Source organism: Panthera leo, chromosome C1, assembly GCF_018350215.1.
Source record: "Panthera leo isolate Ple1 chromosome C1, P.leo_Ple1_pat1.1, whole genome shotgun sequence".
Lineage (NCBI taxonomy): Eukaryota > Metazoa > Chordata > Mammalia > Carnivora > Felidae > Panthera > Panthera leo.
This window is the reverse complement of record NC_056686.1, coordinates 20,774,799-20,798,431: the sequence shown is the minus strand read 5'-3', so window position 1 is coordinate 20,798,431 and position 23,633 is coordinate 20,774,799. Positions and strand designations below refer to the sequence as shown.

General features: G+C 51.9%; 1 protein-coding gene and 1 long non-coding RNA gene across 3 annotated transcripts; both read right to left on the bottom strand.

Annotated features, from left to right (window-relative positions):
* Window positions 1-2,066: 2,066 nt before the first annotated feature.
* THEMIS2 (thymocyte selection associated family member 2) lies at window positions 2,067-16,027 on the bottom strand. Of its 2 annotated transcripts, XM_042951637.1 has the most exons (6): window positions 15,687-16,026; window positions 13,386-13,526; window positions 10,494-10,904; window positions 5,487-6,553; window positions 3,124-3,280; window positions 2,067-2,692 (listed from the first exon to the last, which is right to left on the bottom strand). In XM_042951637.1, the coding sequence occupies exons 1-6, from the start codon at window positions 15,778-15,780 to the stop codon at window positions 2,637-2,639; spliced, it is 1,926 nt and encodes a 641-aa protein (XP_042807571.1). In that variant the 5' UTR covers window positions 15,781-16,026; the 3' UTR covers window positions 2,067-2,636. The 2 variants fall into 2 exon arrangements, with proteins under 2 accessions (XP_042807571.1, XP_042807572.1); XM_042951638.1 differs by lacking the exon at window positions 5,487-6,553 and having other exon boundaries at window positions 15,687-16,027.
* Window positions 16,028-16,783: 756 nt separating this feature from the next.
* On the bottom strand, window positions 16,784-22,099 carry LOC122228033. The gene is made up of 3 exons (XR_006206364.1): window positions 21,935-22,099; window positions 21,507-21,663; window positions 16,784-16,909 (listed from the first exon to the last, which is right to left on the bottom strand). It is a non-coding gene; the product is annotated as an uncharacterized LOC122228033 (long non-coding RNA).
* Window positions 22,100-23,633: the final 1,534 nt, after the last annotated feature.

Here is a 23,633-nt window from a genome sequence, read left to right as displayed (position 1 = left end):
TTATCCGCAGATCTGTCTATATTTTGAGAGAGAGCACAGGGGAGGAGCAGAGGGTGAGGGAGAGAGAGATCCTAAGGAGTTTCTGCGCTGTCAGCACAGCCCAATGCGGGGCTCGATCTCACAACCTCGAGATCACGACCTGAGCTGCTCTCAAGAGTCGGACGCTTCACGGACTGAGCCACCCAGGCACCCCAGACATGGTTTCCTTTTAACCTCATCTTTCCTAGCTGTGAAATTGCTTTCTTTCTCCTCATTGCAGTGTTTGGCCACTCAGAAATCCCATTATGTAGGAACGGGTAGCCCTCTTCTCTGGCCCCCTTTTGTGATCTTGCTCAATTTGTTGCCACAATTAAATGCAGACGGAAGTGAATTTTGCATGTGGGCTTGGTCCTGAGGGTTCTGAGCCAAGAAGGAACTTTTTTTCTTACGTTCTGGCTTATTGTTTGTCCCAGAGCACACTCTTCCTCAGGGTCCCGTGTAGTTTAGATGGTCTCTGCAGGAAGGCATGGGAACTGGCCCACCAGCCTGTATTAGCTGCTTGGTAGCTGCCAAGAGGCTTCCATAGGAAGTGCAGTGGGTCCGGACAGCCCAAAGGAGTGTTAGCACACACAGGAGGGACACACTCAAGTGCAGTACCTAGAATCCAGGCTGCATATTGACACTCCTGGAGCTCACATCTCAGCTGGAGACTCAGGTCACCTTTTTATCTGTGCCCTGTCTCCTGCTGTCCGTGGTGCTTAGTTCTGTGACTGCATCAGTCTAGGAAACCAAAGCCCCACCACTTCCAGAAGTGAGGTCTGTGGTCTTAACTCACGGAACAGGCCTAGACTGACCTTGGAAGCTGAGTTGGTCTCTGCATAGAGCCGGGTTTGTATCTGTTCCCTTATCTCTGTTACACTGGATGGTGAGGCTCTCCAACCGATCAGTACACGTTGTCTCCAGAGTCTAAGAGCTTAGTATATTTCAAACATTGAGATGAATTCTGTGATTAGGGGACAGTGGGAATAGGGAAAGAACATAGGTTTTAGAGGGGCGCCTGGATGGCTCAGTTGGTTAATCATCTGACTCTTGGTTTTGGCTCAGGTCATGATCTCATGGTTTGTGAATTTGAGCCCTGCATCAGGCTCTGTACTGACAGCATGGAGCCTGCTTGGATTCTCTCTGTCCCTCTTCTGCTCATGCATACTCTCTCTCTCTCCCTCTCTCTCTCTCTCTCTCAAAATAAACATTTAAGAAAAGAACATAGGTTTTAGAGACAGGTACAGTTATGTGATCTGGGTCAACAATAAGGATAATTAACATTCTTACTGAGTATTTATTATGTCCCAGGCACTGCACTAAATACTTTACCAAGGGGCACCCAGCTTGCTCAGTCAGTTAAGCAACCAACTCTTGATTTTGGCCGAGGTCATTATCTCACGGTTCATGGGTTCGAGCCCTGCATCAGGCTCTGTGCTATGAGCACAGAGCCTGCTTGGGATTCTCTCTCTCAAAATAAATAAACTTAAAAAAAAAAAAAAAAAAACTTTACCAAGATTACTTCATTTAATCCTTAAAACAATTGGGGCGCCTGGGTGGCTCAGTCGGTTAAGCGTCCGACTTTGGCTCAGGTCATGATCTCGCGGTCCGTGAGTTCGAGCCCCACGTCAGGCTCTGTGCTGACAGCTCAGAGCCTGGAGCCTGTTTCAGATTCTGTGTCTCCCTCTTTCTCTGACCCTCCCCTGTTCGTGCTCCCTCCCTCTCTGTCTCAAAAATAAATAAACGTTAAAAAAATAAAAATAAAAAAAAAAAATTTTGTGAGGTAGAAAACTATTAGTTTCATTTTACATATGAAGAAACTGAAGCTTAGGGAGGTTAAAATAACTTGCCCATAGTCACGGCTGATAGCTGGTGAGCTGGGGTCCTAACTCAGCTCATGACTAGTCTGCTTCCTAAAGCACCTGACCACTCAAACTTGTATTCTGATCTTTAAAATCGGGCCGGTGTCTATCTTAGAGAGTTAAGGATTTAGATCATGTTTATAAAGGGTCTGGCACACGACTTAACTAAACGATACCTGTTAACCATTTTTCCAGAAGCCCAGATGTCATCTTTATTCAATGGTTTTCGAGTGAAAAAATCTTGGATAGTCACCTGCAGCTCTCATGTGCTGTGTACTGCAGAGATGAGAGGCTCCTGGTCTCTCGGGGGATTAGAATTGGGTGGGGGAAGAGGAGAAAGAGTGGGCCAACAACGAGGGGGTGACAAACATAACAAAAGGCTCTTGGTGCGGTGTGGTCAGGATTGAGTCCCCTTTACCAAGAGGCAGGAAACACTGTGCCACCGCCGCCCAGTGTTCTCTGATTACTTTCTGCACCAACCAGTGAGACCACTGGTGCTGGGGACTCAGGATTGAGTAGAACCCAGTTGGCTCCTCTGGGTACCAAAACTCTGAGGCTGAGGGAGTGCAAGGTGCCAGGAGCCTAGAACTGGAGGGAAGCTGGTACAATGTCCATCCCTTTACAGATCAGGCCCCCAGAGTCCTTTGCCGTCCGTAGTCTGATTTCAGTGAGATCCTGTCCACGGTCTTGTAATGGTTGGCTGGTATCTCAGATTCCCTGAGAAGCAGCAGTTAAGAAGCAGGGCTCCTCCGGCATCTACAGGGTATTCTGAAATTGTCCAAGTACTTCTTCATAATCATGTTCGTCATCATCTGCAGAAGAGTTCAAGTCAGTGACGATCTTTGGCCTTAAGCGGGTTCCTTCCCCTTTTTAGGGCACTGGACAGGGAAGGAGTTGGTGTGGATGCTCTGAGGTCCTTGCTAGACCAGGAACTACAATTTATTCTTTCTGAATACTGTGTAAATACTCCCCCTGCATGCCTTGGGGAGGGTAGTATGTTTGAGGATGAACTCATTTTCCTTGCCAGGACTTGAGCCCCTGAGAGGGGGACAGTAGAGACACCCCACCCCACCCCCAGCCTCAGCCCACCCCTTAGAAGCCTGTCTGTCCGGCTGGGACTGAGGAAAGGCCTGCTCATGCGCAGGGAAGGCCAACACCAGCAGAGGTGAGAGCAGCAGCAGAGGAGCAGAGTAGGGAGGGGAGAAGCAAGGACACGGCTGAGCAGGAGCTGGCAGGGACTCACCTGGAGCCTTCGTGTTGGACTTAGTGGCCCTGAGGCCCTTCTTGTGGGCAGAAACCTTGCTGTATGTATCTGAGCTGTTCTTGGCACTCTGTGGCAGTGTCTTCATCCTGGGTTTGAGGAGCAGGGGGCATTGCTGCAGTTCTAAGACTTGAGAAGACTAAGTGGGAGAAAAAGCAGAAGTCAGCAGGGTCCATGACATGTAATTCCCTTCAAATGTCACTTCCTCTGCTCCCTTCGATTTCCTTTTCAGGGTAGGGCTTCTCGGGACCCCAAGCGTCTTTGCTGCTAGCATATCTGAACTGTTCTTAGGCAGAGGAGACAGGCCAGGATGAGAGATGAAGGGTTGGGGGCTAGAGATAGGGTGCGCTGAGTGTCCCCACAGAGAGGATTCACATCTGCTGCTGAAGGGTGGGGGGGGGGGGGGACAAGCACAAAATCTCAGGACAGATGCCAGAGCTGAGAGCGGTCCCAGAAGAGGGCTTTTGTGGGACTCCTACCTTATGCCATATGCATACCTGCTCATTTATCCTCAGGTGACCCTCTGAATAGCTGTTTGAATTCCCCATGAACACATGAGGGAAACAGGCTCAGAGAGAGTGTACCATGTCAGACCTCAGGATCGCAAGCTGAGCCAAGGTTCAGACCCAGAACCATGTCCGTGGCTTCTAAAGCTGGCGCTCCTCCCACCACACTGTGCTTTGGCGAGCAAACAGTATAGGGCCCCCTCATTAGCAGTGGGGTATACTGATGCTCAGAAAAGAAAAGTTGCAGGATCAAAGGCAGGGAGCAGGGACCGGGCCCAAAGTCGCTTCCAACAGGGGCGAAGGCTGGGACTGAGGTTTCAGTTCTTTGTACTGCGGGGTTTCCAGCACTGTCAGCAAGGCCTGTGTTTCAGACGCCCCAGGCCATTCTTTGTTCCATCAGAAAACCACCGCCCTCCTCCCTCCCCTACAGATGCAAGCCTCTTGTGGGGCCGAAACTGCTCAGAATTCATCTTCCTCTGCTACTCCACCACTTACCCTCACGGTACGAAATAGGAGTCTCCCCAGGTCCCAAGACAGTAACCTTATTACACTCTATAAAGTGCTTTTGATATAGATCATCTGTTATCAGCACAGCACCGTAGTTAGGTGCTTGGGCTGGGTGGCCAGACCCAGTGTCAAACCCCATCCTGCCATTTGCTAGGTTGTGATCTCAGGTCAACTACTTTACCTCTCTCTCTCTCGTCTTCTCAACTGTAGAAAGAGGGGTCAGTGCCCATCTCAGAGGGATGTCATGAGAGCTATTTGGGGTCACGCGCAATATGGCGTCTGCCACCGAGTAGACACCCGGCAGGTAGCCGCTGTGAAGCCAGCATTGTGAGTGATAGTATCTCAGGTTCCCTGGTGAGAAAATGGATACTCAGAGAAGGAGTGCAAGCCACAGAGTGAGTAAACGGAACCGTAAACTTGGTCTTTCTGCTTCCGTGCCTGGTTCTTCCCCATTGTTGTGATTCCGTTTGGATCAGTTCGACACTTACTGGCAGTGCCTGCCTGCCTGGCGGAGGGTGAGGTCCCAGCCCTCACAGACCTCTCCCAAACAAGTGGAAACTAGGTGTGGTCCCGCCCACCCACGCTGTGTACAGCCCGCAGTACGAATACAGAAGAGGGAAGGCTGTCACTGCCAGAGGAAGTCTGAGCTGAGCCTTGCCCACTGAAAGGAGGAAGGACATTTCCCAGCCAAAGGACTGGAATAGTAAAGTGCTGAGGCAGGAATCCTGGCCTACTGAAGAAGCCTCAGGAATTTCTCTGTGCCTGAGCGTGGACCGGAGAAGGTGGTAGAAGATGGACCTGGGAAGGTGAGGTTGAAATCAGCTTATAAAGGACCGTGGATGCCATGTTAAGGGGTTGGCATTACCCTCTGGAAATAGGGAACCACTGAAGGTTTCAGAAGAGAGGGGGCAGAGGCCCGTCGGTGACCGGGGAAGGGCGTGGGGGGCCATTCTGACAGCTGTGGGGAGGGGTGGGAAAGGTTGCTGACGCCGCTTAGGTGGTGGATGACGACGCCTGAACAGGGGACGGCAGGGGAAGCGCAGTGAACCTGGGGGCAGGACGCTCCTGCTCCAGTTTAGGCCTCCCCCTTTTTAACTGGGACTTTGGGCAAGTCTCGGGGTCTCTGAGTCCTCAATTTCTTAACCTGCCGAATACGGATAATCCCACCAGCATCAGATTGTCAGGATCGAATAATAGCCACAAAACGTGTAAGCGTATATATAAACTGCAAGTTCTGTACAGTTGAAAGAAACGTGATGCTGGACAAACATGGCAAGACCTGCAATGATCCCGACAGGTGCCCCCCTCCTTGGTATATTGGCATATTGGTACCTGGCTGCCTTTTCCCTTGCTGGTTTGTTTCTTCTGCCCGCGGAGGCCCTCACTTTTGGGGGGTCTTGGTGGTGGGAGTTGGCTCTCGAAGGCTGGTAACCTCCGAAGGCTGTAGTAGAAGGCATCTGCCAGCTCCTGCACTGTGGCTATAGGAAGAGGCCTGGCTGGCCGGCCCGGCCGGCCCTTAGCCTCCACAACAGTCAGGTCCAGCCACCGGGGAGGGATCTCAAAGCACATCGCAGGGTTGGAGTCAAGGCTGACCACCAAGAAGGGTTCCGTGATTTTCTCCTCCAGCCGCAGGCCCGGGAAGGAGGGCAGAGGGTCAGCAGGGTGGCTGCTGTCCTTGACTACCACCTTGACTTCACAGGGCAGTGAAAACTGGGTAGTCAGATCTTCCAGGCTGTAGCGCCGGCCATCATTCATCTCCTCCACGAAGCTACTGGAGCAGTAGAGGGGCAGCAGAATCTGGTCTTCATCTATCTGTTCATAGTCTTCCTCCTCCTCTCCAGCCTGGTCGCTCAGCCGTTGACACACCAAGACATCTATGTCTCTGCCTTCAGCGCCGTGGGCCTGGCCACACCTCAACACCTCCAGCCTGTCACCCACAGCCAGGGAAGTGAACCCAGGGCTCTCTACCCCATCGCCCTCGTAGTCCTTTGTGGCCACTACCCGGAGCGGCTGGCCTGGCCGGAGAGCGCCCAGGAGGTCATAGGCCGTGGAGAACTCTCTTGGCCGCCGCCGCAGCTTGCCCTGGTAAGCCCCAGAGACCATGAAGTGTCTGGGCGCCTTCCGGCCCTTAGTCGAGACCAGGACCCGCCAGGGCGGTGAGGCCAGGCCATGGATGCAGAGCCTCTGGCCTTTCTGTAGGGACGCTACCCACGGGCTGAGGAAGATAGGGGGCCCCTCTGGAACTTCCAGGATCTCTGTCGTCAGAGGGAAGGGCCCCCCCCGGGCCAGGGCCTCACTCAGCAGCAGCGGTTGGATGAAGTGGATGTGTTGAGAGGAGGCCGTGACGTCTTCCACGTCGACCTCCAGGGTGGAGGGGATCTTGACAATGGTTCTGCGCACTGTGGAAAGGGCAATTTCAGCTCAGGGGTGCTTCACACACCAGCCCAGTGGTGCCCCTCCACCCCCAGCAAAATGTCTGGGCTGGCTGACCTCTTTCCTGTTCTTTTCTGCCAGCATTTCCCCGTGGTATTCGACTCCTTGCTCACTCTTTTCTTTCAATCTCTTTTCAAAAGCTATCATAGAAATTTTTACACATTTGTAAAAGTAGAATAGCATAGTGAACCCCCCATCGCCCGGCATCAATATTTAATTCACAGCCCATCTTCTTTCATTCACACCCTATCTATTCCCCTCCGCTAGATTATTTTGAATCAGAATAATCGCATCGTGCCATCTATGACCTTTCAGTGTGTATCTCCAAAAGAAGAGGTGAAGCTAAAAACCACCATGCCACTACCACATCTAGATGATAATTACTTGATAATTCATCAGTAGCATCGAATATCCAATGAGTTCAGCCACTTTTTAAATTTTAATTGCATTTTTTAAAGTTTAAATGCCAGTTAACGACCTTGGCAACTTGTTTACTCCCTGGGCATTGATTAGCACCAGGTTTATAAACTCAAGGGGTGCCCTCTAAGAGTCGGGAAACTGGCTCATCCCCTGTGTCTGAGCCGCACCGCGCGGAAGACGGAGGAGGGAATATTCTCGTCTTCCAGACGGTGACACTGAAGCTTAGGCGGTGACTTGCCTCAGGTCACGGTGTCGGGAGTTTTTTTTGCTCTGTGCCAGTCGAGCTAATTTACTGTTATTTCCCACAATATTCCAGGGCTCCCTGGGAAAGGGAGAACTTCCTGGAGAGGAAATGTGCAAGAGTCCGGAGCATCTTATACGAGGAAGCAAGAAAAACCAATTTGAGACGATGCAGGTGTGTGTCAAAAGGATCCAGGAGCCAAACTACAAAGGCTCTCGCGGGCCAAAGCCGAGATAATGTGAGCATCCGTGAATAATTCCAAGGGGTTGGAACCCTGAACATTTTCATCCATGAGTTCATAATGATGACTTAAAAACAAAACAAAACACCTGAATAATCATCCTTGAAGAATGCTAGGGAGCCAGCTCATTTTACAAACTAGTAAACAAAGTATAGGCCATTTCTTAGGTTGTTCTCCAGGCAGGCTGGAGGCGGCGTGGAGAGCAGGGCTGGTGAAACAGGCAGAACGTGGCCAGGTGGGCCAGGGCAGAGGTAGAATGGTGCCCTGGGACCTCGACGTACATAAACACAATGCCTCTATTGCACAAACTAACTGAAGAGTTGGGTGGGAGCTCTTTCTAGCAGTTTCCTAATAGATGAAGGATTAAGATCAGTATTGCAGTTCCTCAGGAAGTCATGGACCTAGGCAGGCATCGGCGGCAGCCACTCACATCACAAATGCTGGCCCCTCTGTTGTATTTGACCTACACCACACGGCAAGGTCGGTGGTGCAACTTTGGTTGGTGACACAGAGCCAGGTGGGGACTCCTTGCCCCACAGCAATGAGAACCTGCCTCTTGTGTCTGGTCAAGCCTCTAAGTGCCTGTTTACAGCTGTGCAGAAAAGAGCCAACAGCTGGCCTGAGGCTTCTATCCCTAGAAAAGCCTGCCTGCAAGGTTGGTCGTTGGCTGGCATCTGGGAACATGGTTTATTTAGCAAGTGTTCGCACCATCCTCTAACTGGTGAGGGTGGTTTCCTGTCCTCAGACTGTACAACCTGTTATGCTGAGCATCTGTTTTCTATCTGGAAGTGTAGAATTTTGGTACGCGCTGAGCAGGGGGTACCTATGTGACCAGCCCCCGATAAAAACCTCGGGCCTCGAGTCTGATGACCTTCCCTGGTAGACAGTGCCGTACATGTGTCGTCACAATTCAGTGCTGAAGGGATTCAGCGTGTCCTGTGTGACTCCATCGGGACAGGACTCTGTGTCCTTTCACTATAGTAGATCATGGCTGCGAGTACAACTATATGTCAAGTGCCATGAGGCCTCCCGGCAGGCCATCGAACCTGGGGGCGGCCAAGGGCTCAACACGACAGGAAATACAGGAGACAGAGAAGCATCCTGGCACCATCACGAGGATCCTGGCAACAAAATCTAAAATGTGAGCGACGCTACAGGACAAAGGGCTTACTCCTGTCAACAGATAAATTATGAGAAAAATAAGAAAGGTGACCCTATAGATTAATAGAGATTTAAAAGAGCTAACAATCAACAGCAAGGTTGGGAATCTTCTCCGGATCCCGTTGTGAAGAAATTGTAAAAATATATATATACATATATGAGACAGTAGAGGAAATTCAAACACCAAGTAGTGGTATTAGGAGTTACTGTGAACTTTTTTAGTGTGATGATGGTATTATTTGTTTAAAAAAATTATTTTTAAAAGAGACACACAGGGGGTGCCTGGGTGGTTCAGTCGGTTGAGCGTCCGACTTCGGCTCTGGTCATGATCTCGCGGTCCGGTCTGTGAGTTGAGCCCCACCTCGGGCTCTGTGCTGACAGCTCAGAGCCTGGAGCCTGCTTCAGGTTCTGTCTCCCTCTCTGTGCCCCTCCACCACTCATGCTCTCTCTCTCTCTCTCTCTCTCTCAAAAAAATAAACTTAAGGGGCGCCTGGGTGGCTCAGTCGGTTGGGCGTCTGACTTCGGCTCAGGTCATGATCTCGCACTCCATGAGTTCAAGCCCCGCATCAGGCTCTGTGCTGACAGCTCGGAGCCTGGAGCCTGCTTCAGATTCTGTGTCTCCCTCTCTTTCTCTGCCTCTCCCCTGCTCATGCTCTGTCTCTCTCTGTCTCAAAAATAAATAAAAACAATAAAAAAAATTTTTTTAATAAAATAAAAAAACATAAAAATATATAAAAATAAAAAAATAAAAGAGACACACTGGAGTATTTATAAAAAAAATGACAGGAGGGGCGCCTGGGTAGCTCAGTTGGTTAAGCGGCTCAGGTCATGATTTCCAGGGTCGTGAGATCAAGCCCCATGTTGGCTTTGCGCTGACAACACGCAGAGCCTACTAAGGATTCTCTGTCCCTTCCCTGCTTGTGCTCTGTCTCTCTCTCTCTCTTGCAAAATAAGTAAATAAACATGAAAAAAAAAATTAAGATTTAAAAAAAAGAAATAGAATTCATGGGGTTTGTTTTGAAATAATCAGGTGTGTGGTGGAGAGAGATGAAATGGGAGAAATGGGTCATAAGTTGATAGTTGTGACGTCAGGTGATGGGGTCAAGGAGGTGTGTTACATTACCCCCTCCTCGTATATGTATGTTGTACATTCTCCCCTAATAAAGTAGTTTTCAAAGATTTTTTAAAAATCAAAATAAAGAATCCCCACTTGGCTCTGTAGTGCACCAGCAACCCTGACCAACTGCTCCCTAGGTAACCTCAGACTCTGTCCTCCAGGGAAGAGGCCCCAGGGCACCCCTTCCCCCTCTGCTCCAGCTCGGCCTCCGCTCTGGCAGACCTGGCCAGGTTCTGCCTCTGCTTCACCAGCCCCGCGCTGCACCTGCCTCCAGCCTGTCCTGCAAAATAAGCCTATGAAACAGCTGGGGATTCACCCAGTGCCCTTATCTCCCGGACAGAAGGGCCTTCAGGAACAATCCTATTCTCCCCAGTGGCGGGAAAATCTGCGTCTCCTGAACAAATGGTCCAGGTTTCACTCTGTAACACTGTTGCTTTGTCCTAGTTGCTGGCAAGCTCACAGTCCAACTTTTGCCGAATTTTATAAAAGTAAGAAGAGTGGGACCTCACTCTTAATTTCCTTCATCTTCCTGTCTCCTTTTACACCTAACTTCCCACTGTTGGGGAATCTTCATTCTTTTATATTGTATGTTCTGGGCAAGCCACCTGGGGAAATCCCTAGCCAACCACAGGGATCAGGGAGGTGGGGCACGTCCCATCTCAGCAGCTTCCCAGGGCCCCGTCTCTCGCCCCACCAGGCCTCCCCCCAGCTGCCCGGGCAACTCACTGTGCATGATGGCTTGGACCTCATACTGGGGCCTCAGGATCAGGGAGTGCCAGGGGAGGGTGGGGCAGGTGAAGAGGAGGTCCTTCAGGGCTGAGTCCTGCAGAGCCTGGAGCAGGGGCCGAGGGGCACCGGGCTCCCATTCCCAGAAGGGCCCCTTCTGGGACAGGGGCAGGTGCAGAACGAACTGCTGGGCTTCAGTGTCTAGCACACAGCGGGCGTAGTTGGCCCCGTGGTGTATTTCCACAGCCTCAAGCAGGAGAGGCTGGTCCTCAGGCACCACCCTGGCCTCTGTGGTGATTCTGTGGGTCGACATGAAGCAAATGGGCAGCTTCTTGGAGTGCTGGGTTGCAGCAGACAGCAGCTCGTTCAGGGTTCCGTAGCTCTGGGGGCCGGTGAGGGGTCTGAAGTGGCCTGTGGGGCACAGCAGAGGGTGTCAAGGTGGGACAGGCCTTTGATGGGTGCAGGGCCACACACACCAGGCCCCGGTCTTCCCCAGAGAACCCAGTCAGAGTCCCCTGAACGCAAGCACCAAGCATCTGGACATCCAGGCTGCAGGGCGAGGGACAAGAGGCAGCAACTGGCCATGTATGAAGGGACAGTGAAGGGTAGAGATGGGGACAGTTCCTTCTTACACAGACAGGCAAGAACTCGGAGGGATTGGCACCAGAGACAGAACAGGAATGTGTTTCTCAAAAGACAAGGACGACAGCCACAATTGTCCACCTCCTGAATCGTACCTGCCTCTAACTTTGCCAACTTTGTTTCCATATTCCTGACCACTGCTCCAGTCCCCTACGTCCACCACCTGTCACCCCATGCTGCAGCAGTGACACTGTCCCTCTCTCCCAAAGTAGAAACCCAGGAGCTACTGGCCAAACGACCTCTGACCACCCTTCTTCACCTCACATCTTGTCTGCCAATTCTAGTGACCCGACTGTCCTTCCCCATCTACTCCTTCCCCGGACCCCATCCACTCTCCTGCCACCGGACCGGCCTAAAACACCCCACATCCAGACATAACATCATCTCCAGAGTTTTCCTGCCTAAAACACCCAACACAAATTGAATCAGTGCAACATCACACAAACCCGGACTGCAGGACATTCTGCATAGGTACTGATCCAGACTCTTCAAAACTGTTGATGTCGAGATAGACGCTGAAGAATTGTTCCAGCCTGAGGGCACCTGGGTGGCCCAGTCGGTTGTGTCTGACTTTGGTTCAGGCCACGATCTCCAGTTCGTGAGTTCAAGCCCTGCGTCAGGCTGTCTGCTGTCAGCACAGAGCCTGTTTCGGAACCTCAGTCCCCCTCTCTCTCTTTGCCCCTCCCCTGCTCACTCACTCTCGCACTCTCAAAAATAAATATTCAAGAAGAAGAAGAAGAGAAGAAAAATTGTTCCAGCCTGAAGGAGATTAAGAAATCAGTATGTGGGACTCCTGGGTGGCTCAGTCTATTAAGCGTCAGACTTCAGCTCACAGCTCATGAGTTCGAGCCCTGTGTTGGGCTCTGTGCTGACCGCTCAGAGCCTGGAGCCTGCTTCCGATTCTGTGTCTCCCTCTCTCTCTGCCCCTCCCCTGCTCACACTCTGTGTCTCTTTCTCTCTCTCAAAAATAAACACTTAAAAAAATTGTTTTTAAATAAATCAGTATGTGATCTGTGTTTGGCTTCTGGATCAAGGGGAAACACTATAAAGGACATTAGGGGCTTTTGGTGAAATTTGAATAGAGTAGGTTAGACAGTAGTATTCTATCAATATTAAATTTATTGAATTTGATCATTGAACTATAGCTTTGTGAACAAATGTCCTTGTACTTAGGAGTAATATTAGTAAATATTAGGAGTAATATATATTTTTTTTATTTTTTTAATATGAAATTTATTGTCAAATTGATTTCCATACAACACCCAGTGCTCATCCCAACAGGCGCCCTCCTCCATGCCCATCACCCACTTTCCCCTCTCTCCCACCCAGTAATATTTAGATGTAAAGGGTTATCATGTCTGTATTTCACTCTCATGGTTCAGGAAAATATATACATACACATACATATATAGTAATATGTGTTAAGGTACAGCTCTGGGCCACGCCCTGTGCTGAGTACTTCCTGCATGGCAACTCTGAATCCTCACGTCAAGTCTGATTACCCTGTTAGAGAGGAGTAAGCTGAGGCACAGAGAGGTCCCAAGAACTGGCCAAGACCACAGCTATTTGCCAGCAGAGATGGGATTCCCATCCAGGCTGTTAGTTTCAGCATCCGGTCCGGCCGTGGTCCACTGTGCCACACGCCTCCTGCAGCAACCAGGCTACGTAGTAACCAGATACACACTTGCTACTCCCTATAGTTACTCCCTCTGGGGATCCTTCCTCCAACTCGGGAGCCACCTCCTCCAGGAAGCCTGCACAGACCCCTGAGGCGGGCTACTTCTGCCAGGAGCCCTCTGTGAACTGGTGTCTGCTTCTACTCTTCCCCTCCTCTCACTGCCATCCCGGAAGCTCCAGGCTGCGGAAGGCTACACTCGGTCCATCCAGAGCCCCACGCCCCAGCCCCTAGCACAGGGCGTGGCACACAAGTGTCAGTAAATGTCTGGTGAGTGAATGAGCCAACACAGGGACAAGCACATGGACAAAGACCTGGAACAAAGAAAGTCCCAGCCGAGAGGCAGATGTGATCAGAGAGATGGGTGTGGAGAGGATGCAGCCACACCGGGCTAAGGGCATTGTGGGACCACCTGGAGGACATCCCAGGCCTCGGGGCAGGGCAGTGAAGGATGTGGGAGCACATGTGCCAAACTAGAGAGGCAGGAGTGCAAGCTGGGGTCGGTGAGCCCACGGGTGTGCCCGGAGGGGCCAGTGCCCTGGGGGTGGGAGGGGGGTGGCGGAGAGCTGCCTTACCGCGGAAGGTGGGGGCGATTTCAATGGTCTGGCCGGTTCCTGGGTTCTCGCAGACCACCCTCTGGAGGCAAACCTGGGTGACCTTGATCAGGTCCCCTGTGGAGAGGCAGCACTCATTCCCAGAGATCTCGTAGATGGAGCCTGTGGAGAAACTGACTCAGTGTCCCGGTGCAGTAAGGGCCAAGTGCTGGGTGGGTCGTGCCCTGTTCTCCAACAGGCTCGGCTCTGCCACAGGTCTGTACATGTTCCAGCTGCCCGGGGCGGCCTTCCCTGTCTTTCCCTATCGAAGGGCCCCTGCTTCGGCGGTACTCAGGCAGCACGAACCCTACCTTTGCCTTCTTTTAGTGCTGGATGCACCCCTCCGCGGCACTCTTCTCTGGCCTTCTCCACCTCCCCATGCCTCCTAAACTGAGCTCACAGGCAAGGCAGGACTGATCCATCTCAGGGTCGCTGCAGCCGGCACAGGCCCAGCCTCTAAGCACGTGTTGAAGTCTTGAGCAAGGAACTAACGCAGGAAGTCCTAATCCCTACGGTACAGCTACAAAGTCAGACCCCAGAAATTCAGTGACTGCCTGGAGGTCACACACACACCCGGCTAACAGCCACGCTGGTGCTTTCTTCTTCAGATGAGTTGTTTTTAAAGGAAGCACAGGAGAGGGGTGCCTAGGCGGCTCAGTGGTTAAGCGGCCCCTTTCAACTTAGGTCATGATCTCACGGCCCATGAGTTCAAGCCCCGCATCACACTCTCTGCTGTCAGTGTGCAACCTGCTTGGAATCCTCTGCGCCCCCCACCCCCAACTCTCTCAAATAAATAAACATTTTAAAAAAAGCTTACGGGTGTCTGGGTGGCTCAGTAGGTTAAGCATCTGACTTTGGCTCAGGTCACGATCTCACCATTGGTGACTTTGAATCCCGCCTCAGTGAAAACACAAGCCGCACTTCAGATGAGCCCTGCTTCTCCCCCCGACCCCCCTCCCTGCCCTTCCTGGGCACCTGGGTGGCTCCCTTGGTTGAGCTGCCGACTTTGGCTCAAGTCATGATCTCCCTGTCTGTGAGTTCTTCCGCCCCTGTAGGGCTCTGTGCTGACAGCTAGGAGCCTGGAGCCTGCTTCGGATTCTGTGTCTCCCTCTCTCTCTGTCCCCCCACCCCCACTCACGCTCTGTCTCTCAAAAATAAATAAACATTAAAAAACAGATTTTTTTTTTTTTTTTTTTCTCCCGCCACCTGGCCTCCTCCCTGGTTCTTCTGTCACCCGGACTTCCGCCACTTCCCGCGCCCCGGGTCGGGCAGGATGAGGAAACAGGCTTTGCGACACGCCGTGGTCAGGGGACATCGGGAGGAGCGCAAACAGCCGGAGGCGCCGGCAGGGAGCCCCCAGAGGAGGCCAGTCGGCGTCTGAACCCGCATCTGCCAGATTCCCAAGGGGACCAGGGTGTGGCGGCGGATGCTGCCCTCCCCCGGGGTGGCCTCGGAACACTTCACCGGGAGCTGCTGTGCCGCGCAGGGGACCAGAAAGAGGGAACAGATGTGGCCAGGCACCCTTGCACTAGTTTGCTTTCTAAGGAAGGACCACCCCCCCCCCAACCAGTCGCCAAGTTCCCTCTCCCTGCACCTCCGCTGCCCCCACTCTGCCCGCGACTCCCCCCACCACCTCGGAGCAGCTGCCTCTCCCCTCCGCCGCCAGTCAACCCCGCCCCTCTCGCTCCTTCGGCTGTCACTAGTGACTGAGCCCCCGCGGTGCACCCATCCCTGGGAACAAGGTGGGCACGTGTGCAAGTTCCGCGAGGAGCAGAGAGCGGGGGAGGCTGCCGGTGGGGGGTGGGGGGGAGCAGCCATTCAAGCCGAGAACTGAATTGCTGATCAGATCAGGCTGCAAAGCTGAGGGCCAAGGTGGGCTGGAGGGACCGAACGGAGGCGCGTAGACGGGCGTCAAGGGGGAGGAGTGGGAGGGTGCGCGGGAGGCCTGACCCGGTTCGAGCCCTGACTTTCGGCTTCCCCACCGCCAGACCTCCGCCGGTGCGCACCGCGGTTCCACCCCCCCCCCCCCCCCCGCCTGGCTCGGTTCCACCCACCCGAGTGTGTAAGGCCGGTGACTTCTCATCACCCTGCGGGGCAGTCGGCGCCCCCCCGTTCCACGAAAGCAAAAACCGAGGCCCGGAGAGGTTGGGTACACTTGGACTTGGGCAGTGGCAGCGTGGCTGGGTTTCCCGGGTTTCTGCCGCCCGGGGCGGCGCCCCTGCCCCACACCCAGCGAGAGCCGGGCAGCGGCGGGGGCCGGAGGGGTGCCGGCCCCTCACTCACCCTGGAAGTAGACCCCCGAGCAGACTCGCAGCACACGCGGGAGGGAGGCGGGGTCCAGGGCGCAAACGAAGTCCTGCAGGGACACCGGCTCCATGGTCCTCGCGGCTCGCTGGACGCCTCCTGAGTGGCCGCCGCTCGGCCCTGCAGCCCTGCCCTGCCCCCTGCCTGGCCCCTGTGGGCGGAGCCGCTCGGCCGCGGGGCGTGGGGACCCGGCCGGAGCCCTCCGCGGGCCTCTGCCTCCTCACCCCTGCAGTGGCCTGCGTTCCTGCGTCTCACACTGGAGGCGCGACGTCGAAAGTGCAGATCAGGCCTGACACCTGGAGGCTCCGACTAAAGGACAGCTGGTTCCCACGCCCCGCTTCCCCATCCCCCCGCCCCGTTGTCTGTGATGTATCCCACGGTGGAGGGGGGAGGGGGGAAGATGGAGAAGCCCCCGACGCCCCCGCCCCCACCTACCGGCGCCGCCCTCCCAGTTAGAAGGAGGAAATGTGGCCAGCCTGCTGCAGTTCTGGGTTTCTTTCCTTTTTTTTTTTTTTTTTTTTTTAATTTTTCTTACATTTTATTTATTTTTGAGAGAGAAAGAGAGCACAAGTGGAGGAGGGGCAGAGAGAAGGAGACATAGCATCTGAAGCAGGCTCCAGGCTCCGAGCTGGCAGCACAGAGACTGATGTGGGGCTTGAACTCACGAACCCTGAGATCATGACGGGAGCCAGTCAGTTGCTTAACCGACTGAGCCACCCAGGCGCCCCAGTTCTGGGTTTCTCAGGAGAGGCGCAGCCCTGCCCTTTGGGTCTAAGGAGAAAGATACAGTGTCAGTTTCCCTGGACTCCTGTCGGGCACACTCACGGCTTCCCTTCACTGGTGGGGAACTCACCACCTTTCCAAGGCACTCATACCCCCCTAACATTACAGTTAAAAATTCTTTCTTGAGGGGCGCCTGGGTGGCTCAATTGGTTGAGCGTCTGACGTCAGCTCAGGTCATGATCTCACGGTTCATGGGTTCGAGCCCCGCATCAGAGCCTGCAGCCTACTTCGGGTTCTGTGTCTCCCTCTCTTTCTGCCCCTCCCCGACTTGCACTCTGTCTCTGTCTCTCAAAGATAAATAAATGTTAAAAAAAAAATTCTTCCTTGGGCTAGAGAGAAATCTGCTTAGGAGAGAGCCCACTTACTTGGTATATATAACTTTAAGCGAATCACCGACTTCTGAGTTTCAGTTTCCTCATCTGTAAAATAGAGGAAAGAATCTTTTCTTAGCTGGTGGTACAGGTTAAATGAGATCATTTAGATACGGCGCAAAATACTTTGTGTGTGTGTGTGTGTGTGTGTGTGCTGAAACTGGAGAGCAAACTAGACTTTATTTCACTTTTTGTTGCTATAAAATAGCAGACTTCTAATAAGAAATAATAAAAGTTTATGGGGCGCCTGGGTGGTTCAGTGGGTTAAGCATGTGACTCTTGATTTCAGCTTAGGTCATGAATTCACTTTGTGAGTTCCCCAGGCAACCGGCTCTAGGCTGAGAGCACAGAGCCTGCTTGGGATTCTCTCTTTCTCCTTCTCTCTCTCTCTCTCTCTCTCTCTCTCTCTCTGCCCCTCCCCCACTCGCTTTCGCCCTGTCTCAAATATAAATAAATAAATTTTTAAAAGAGGGAAATTGGGGCCTCCCTCTGGGGGCTCAGTCTGTGCTGACAGCTCAGAGCCCAGGGCCTGCTTCGGATTCAGTGTCTCTCTCTCTCTCTCTCTGCCCCTCCCCTGCTCGCACTCTCTCTCTCAAAAACAAATAAAATCTAAAAAATTAAAAGAAAAAGAGAAAGAGAACGAAAAAAGAAATAATAACAGTTTAAAATAAAAGGTGTAGGGGCGTTTGGCTGGCTCAGTCGGAGGAGCTTGTGACTCTTGGTCTCTGGGTGGTGAGCTGGAGCCCCATGTAGGGTGCGGGATCACTTAAATAAATAAAACTTCCAAAACAAACAAATAGCATACAAGGAATAAACCCTAATTGTTCTTTCCCACTATCCAAATATACTTGCTATTAACCCTTTGCTGTGTTTCTACTCTATTGTTTGTGTGCAGGTTTTTAAAAAAATCTTTGTAATTTCCACTAAAGTGGAAAAAAAATAGATTTCCCATATATCCCTCAGCCAGTTTTAAATTCCCCTAATGTTACCACTTCACATTGCCAAGGTGCATCTGTCAAAACTAAGAAACCACCATTGCCACATTAATGTTAACAAAATCGTAGGCTGCGTTTGGATTTTATCTGCCTTTTCTCCAATGTCTTCTTTCTGTTCCAGAATCGCATCCTGTCTGTGACGCTTTCTCAACCTTTCCTTGTTGTTCTTGCAACCTTGTCAGTCTTGAGGAGAACTGGTGGAGTATTTTGTCGAATGTCCCTTAGTTGTTTTTTTTTTTTTTAACGTTTATTTATTTTTGAGACAGAGAGAGACAGAGCATGAACGGGGGAGGGGCAGAGAGAGAGGGAGACACAGAATCCAAAGCAGGCTCCAGGCTCTGAGCCGTCGGCACCGAGCCCGACGCGGGGCTCGAACTCACGGACCGCGAGATCGTGACCTGAGCCGAAGTCAGACGCTTAACCGACTGAGCCACCCAGGCGTCCCTGTCCCTCAGTTTTTTGGTTGTTTGGTTTTTTTTCCTGATGTTTTCCTCATGACTAGACTGGGGTTATGGGTTTGTGGGGAGGATACTACCAAGGTGAAAAACTCTTCTTATCACAGCCTCTGGGGGGTGCGGACACATGACAAACGCACAGGACTTTTCACTGTGATGTTAACCTCAATGGCTTAGTGAAGGCGGTGTTTCCAGGTTTCTCCACTATAAAGTTGCTATTTTCCCCTCTCCATACTCTGTTCTTTGGAAACATGTCGCTAAGCGAAGCGCAGCCCACCCTCAGGGGAAGCGAAGCCCCGCTTCCCAGAGCAAGGAACATCCAAATAAATGACTTGGGATTCCTCTGTCAGAAAGATATGTCCCTTCACCCCAATTAATTAATTATTCAATTATGTATGTCAGTATGGACCCATGGATATTTATACTTTGACTTCTAATCTAATCTACATTATTTTGTTGCCCAAATTATTCCTGCTTTGGGAGTGCCATCGGGATGGCTCCTGGGTCCCTCTAGCCGTCCCTTGTTCCCGCTTTCTGAGCACTTCTCACTGCCTGGTGCTACAAAATGCCTGGAGGCCCATCTCATCTTTTTTCTGCCTCAGCCCTGCAGGCAGCCATTTTCGCTTTTCCTGAAAGGGTTCCTTTTATTGGAGAAGGGCGTTTAGAACCCGCGATCTGGTCACAGGGGACTTCTCGCCACTGGGTTGTCTATTATTTCTGTTTGTCTTTTTCTTTCTTTGCATAAACGTTTCCAGACACTGCTGCCCAGAAACTGCTGCCCATCCCATGACCGGCTGAAGTCAGGTCCAGCCGTGACCTTCAAGGGGAAGCTCCTGAGGGATACTGCTCCACAGAAACTTTTAAAATCCCCCCTTTCACTTTGCCTTTGTCTTTTTCCAGTTTCCTGGGCGCAGAAGTGGACTTACCAAATTAGGGGGCAAAAGCCTACTGCAACCAACGTGTTGAAACACTGCCTTGCCATTACAATTTTCATTATATATTTATCTGTGTAATTGTTTAAGGTCTCCTCAGCAATTAGACAGTTGGCTTCTTGGAGCACCCGGCTGGTTCAATTGGTAAAGCATGTGACTCTTAATCTTGGGGTCATGAGTTCGAGCCCCACATTGGGTGTGGAACCCACTTTAAATAAAATTTCTTTTTAAATCTAGAACTTGTTTTTTGTTTTTTTTTTTTAAAGAAAGACAGTTGACTTCTAGTTGTCAGAGGTTGGAGTACCAGTCGACTTTGCTCCCCATTGTAACCCCAGCCTATCACAGGGCCTGGCAAACAGTAGGTGCTCAATAAATCACTATGGCTAATGACTCACTGAATGAATGGGTGGAAAATGTCTCCTTGAGATAGAATCCCTGAAGTGGAATTTCTGAGTCGAATGGTATGCTTGTGTTTACAGCCTCTGAGGGTGGGTTTCAGTCATGTTGAAAGGTTGCTGAGCCTCCAATGGACCCAATAAGAAAAGGAAGAAGGACCCTTGCAAGGGCTGAGAGGAGTGGCACACAGAGGTATGCAAGGGCCCAGGGGTCATGGGCCCAGGGGGAGGGTATGCTAAGCAGAGGAGATGGGACAGAGGGGGCATGTTTATGTTTCCAGAAACACTGGCAGGTGTGATCCTGTGGGCACCCACCCTGAGCAGGCTCAGTGCAAACATAGGCTCGCTTAATCCTCCCTACAAGCAAGCAAGACAAACATTCCCACTTCACAGGTCAGGGTGCCTGAGATCAGGCAACGAAAAAGTGGGGAAGTTAGGATTTTTTTTGTTTTGAGTTTTTATCGATTCATTGAAGTAATCTCTACACCCAACGTGGGGCTCAGACTCACAACCTTGAGATCAAGAGTTGTGTGCTCTCCCACTGAACCAGCCAGGCACCCTGGGGGAAAGCTGGGATTTTAACCCCCTCCCGCTGGGTTTCTGCTGCAGGCCAGAGAAAATGGCAGTTTTTCATCTCTTCCCCGTGTATTTCACCAGACAAAGCAGGTCTCTGACGAATTTTTGCTCAGCCCAGTTTGGCCTAGAAATGCATCAGAGGATGAAGAATGAAAAGATGGGCTTTGCAAACAGAGCTGGGCTCAAAGCCTGGCTCCACCTCTTCATGGCTGTGTGACCTTGGGCTAATTCCTTAACATCTCTGAGCCTCGGTCCCCTCTGTACCATAGGCACTGGCAGGGGCAAGATGTTGGTGGAAATGATAGTGTGATGGGCACATGGCACATGTCAAGTGCTCAATATCTGTTACTATGATTGCTTCCCGAGGGCTTCCTGTGCCCCTGAAATTTATCAGGGATCTCATATCTCATTTACTTCTCTTGATAATCTGCTTTCCAGATTAGGAAAATGAGATTCCTTTTTTTTGTTTTAATTTAAAAAAATTTTTTTAAATTTATTTTTGAGAGACAGAGCGTGAGCAGGGGAGGGGCAGAGAGAGAGGGAGACACAGGATCCAAAGCAGGCTCCAGGCTCTGAGCTGTCAGCACAGACCCAATGGGGGGCGCGAACCCATGAAGCATGAGATCATGACCTGAGCCGAAGTTGGGTGATTAACCAACTGAGCCACAAAGTAAATGAGAGTCTAAGTGGGGAACTGTCCTTCTTGCTGTCACTCAACATACAAACGGAGGAACCAGAATTGGAAACCAGGCCTGCGGGAGCCATGGCCCCAGCTCTTTGCACTTTTTCCCAGCCTGGGAGCTCCAGCCCAGTCTCTGACTCCTCAGGAGTGTGGTGGGGAGAGGTGGGAGAGGCAAGGAGGTGAGAAGTTGTGAGGAGGAGGCCTGAGGAGGGGCCTGCCACCCCCCAGAACCCGGAGTTCCTCATTTCTGCCACAAGTCTCTCACAGTTTTCTGCATCTGATAGCCATAGATAGTGACGATAGTGTGGTCACCGTAGCAGGGAAATTGAGGGTGACTGGGGGTGGGGGGGCTGGGCCCTGTCGGCCGTGCTGGCACCAGACGCCCTTGGACTTGGTACCACTCGGCCTTATACAGGGGCAGGAGGGGAACGCAGCACCGGGCGGGGGTTGTTACAACATCCTGCTGTCCCCTCCTGCCCGCCGGCCTTGCACGTTGGCCAAGGGGGGCTGGTGGAAAACAAGCCAGCAGTCGGGAGGCATTTGGTGCTATGGACCCGATGGCTGCTCTGAGGTGACCCTCTCACAAGCCCCAAGCGTCAAGGGCACCCACCTGCACAGATACACAGCCACCCGTAGGCTCCGAAGCGGTCATGCTCCAGTGGCTCAGCGGAGACAAGAGCCCAAAACTCACAGACGAAACCAGAACCGCTCACGGCACTGGGAACCCCAGGGACTTGAAGGGCAATCTGTCGTCTTTTCCCTGTTTTCTAGATTTAAAACAAAAAATGTTTAAGTTTTTTAATTTGTTTTGAGAGACAGGGAGAGTGAGCTGGGGAGGGGCAGAGAGAGAGAGAGAGGGAGAGAGAGAGAATCCGCACTGTCGGCACAGAGCGCCTGAGCTGAAACCAAGAGTCAGATGCTAAACCGACTGAGCCACCCAGGCGCCCCATGTTTTCTAGAATTTCTAGAACTTGGTTTATAAGGATAATATGAACAGCTCCCTGCCAAGGATTCCCTGAGACCACTGTGGAGGCCCACCTGGGGGGGAGGCCCCCCCTTTTGCAGATTTCCACAAGGGTGGGGGAGTCACTTCCGGAAAAAGATATTCGATATCCGTATATCCTCAATGAGGAGAGCGGCGGCTGGTTGTGAAGCTTTGAAGGGTTGAGTCATACTCAGGTGTGATGAAAAAGTACACTTCAAGCCTTGTCTTCTTGACCTTATGAAGCAGGGGGCAAAGGAAGTTTCACAACCTCCAGGGTGGGAAGGAAGGTAAGGAGGGGCAGGGGGTGGGAAAGGTGGGAGGGATGAGGGGTGGAGAGAAAAGGAGGAGGAGGGAGAGGAGAGGACGAAGGGGGCGACAGAGGAGGGGAAGGGAGAGGAGAGAAAATAGAGGAGAGGGGAGGTAAAGAAGAGGCTAGAAGGGAGAGGGGGAAGGGAGGAGAGGAGAAGGGAGCTGAGCAACGCCGGCAGGAGTTCCTCAGGCCTGGGAACTGGCCAGGTCCCAAGCTGGGGGAAAGCTGGGGAAGGAACAGACCAGAAAGTGAAACCATCGACCGCTACCCTGGGGAAGTGGGTTTGAGCCCAGAGAGCTTTTTGCCCCGGTATTTCCTAACTGGGACCGGATGGAGGCAAACCACCTGCTCAGTATGTCAGAGGCTTCTGTCCTCTCTGGGAAGGGACTGTAGCACCTGTGGGACTGGCGAGCAGAGGGAAGGAAGTGGGCTCAGTCTGGGGGCAGGGGTCAGGCTTTGCGCCTTCCAAACCCCACAAGACCTTCTGCGTAACTTGCGGGTTTGGGGAGAGCAGCTGAGTCTGCCGTCTCCTTTCAGCAGAGGTTAAATGGAAAGTCACCTCTTTCTCAAAATATTAAAACTAGAGTTACCGTATGATCCCGCAACCCCAGTTGTAGGTATGTATCCGAAAGAATTGAAAGCAGGGACTCAAATAGGTGTTTGTGCACCCGTGTTCATGGTTCATTCTTGAACAATGATCTGACTGGTGTTGTGGTGCAGTTGTAAGCAATGTTCCCCGCACATATGGAAGCATGGCTCCGTGCTCTTGTGGTACCCTGTTTGCTGTTGGCAGGTCCAAAGTCATTCTACTTCCAGACGCTTTGTGTGTGCAGCTGGAAGCCTTCTCTCAGTCCCTGATGCTCAGACATTTCACATGCTCGCCATCTGTGGGTCTCCTTGCTTCTGGCCACCTATGGTTCTTCTTCTTCTTCTTCTTCTTCTTCTTCTTCTTCTTCTTCTTCTTTTTGTAATTTTTTTTTTTAACATTTATTTATTTTTGAGACAGAGAGAGACAGAGCTTGAACGGGGGAGGGGCAGAGAGAGGGGGAGACACAGACTCGGAAGCAGGCTCCAGGCTCTGAGCCATCAGCCCAGAGCCCGACGCGGGGCTCGAACTCACGGACCGCGAGATCGTGACCTGAGCCGAAGTCGGACGCCCAACCGACTGAGCCACCCAGGCGCCCCTGTAATTTTTTTTTTTAATTTGAATTCAAGGTAGTTAACACATAGTGTAATAATGATTTCAGGAAGAGAATTTAGTGATTCATCACTTACGTTTAACGCCCAGTGCTCGTCCCAACGAGTGCCCTCCTTAGCGCCCATTGCCCATTTACCCCATCCCCCCACCTCACACTCCTGCCAGTTTGTTCTCTGTATTTAAGAGTCTCTTATGTGGGGCGCCTGGGTGGCTCAGTCGGTTGAATGGTTGAGCGTCCGACTTT

What these genes read in the sequence shown, in the direction of transcription:
- THEMIS2 (XM_042951637.1), bottom strand. Translation starts at nt 15,780, where the DNA reads ATGGAGCCGGTGTCCCTGCAGGACTTCGTTTGCGCCCTGGACCCCGCC. An exon ending in GGTCCAAGCCATCATGCACA is followed by an intron (nt 6,554 to 10,493) that starts GTGAGTTGCCCG and finishes CCCTTTCCACAG; the next exon opens with TGCGCAGAACCATTGTCAAG. An exon ending in GCAAGGGAAAAGGCAGCCAG is followed by an intron (nt 3,281 to 5,486) that starts GTACCAATATGC and finishes TCTCCCACTTAG; the next exon opens with TCTTCTCAAGTCTTAGAACT.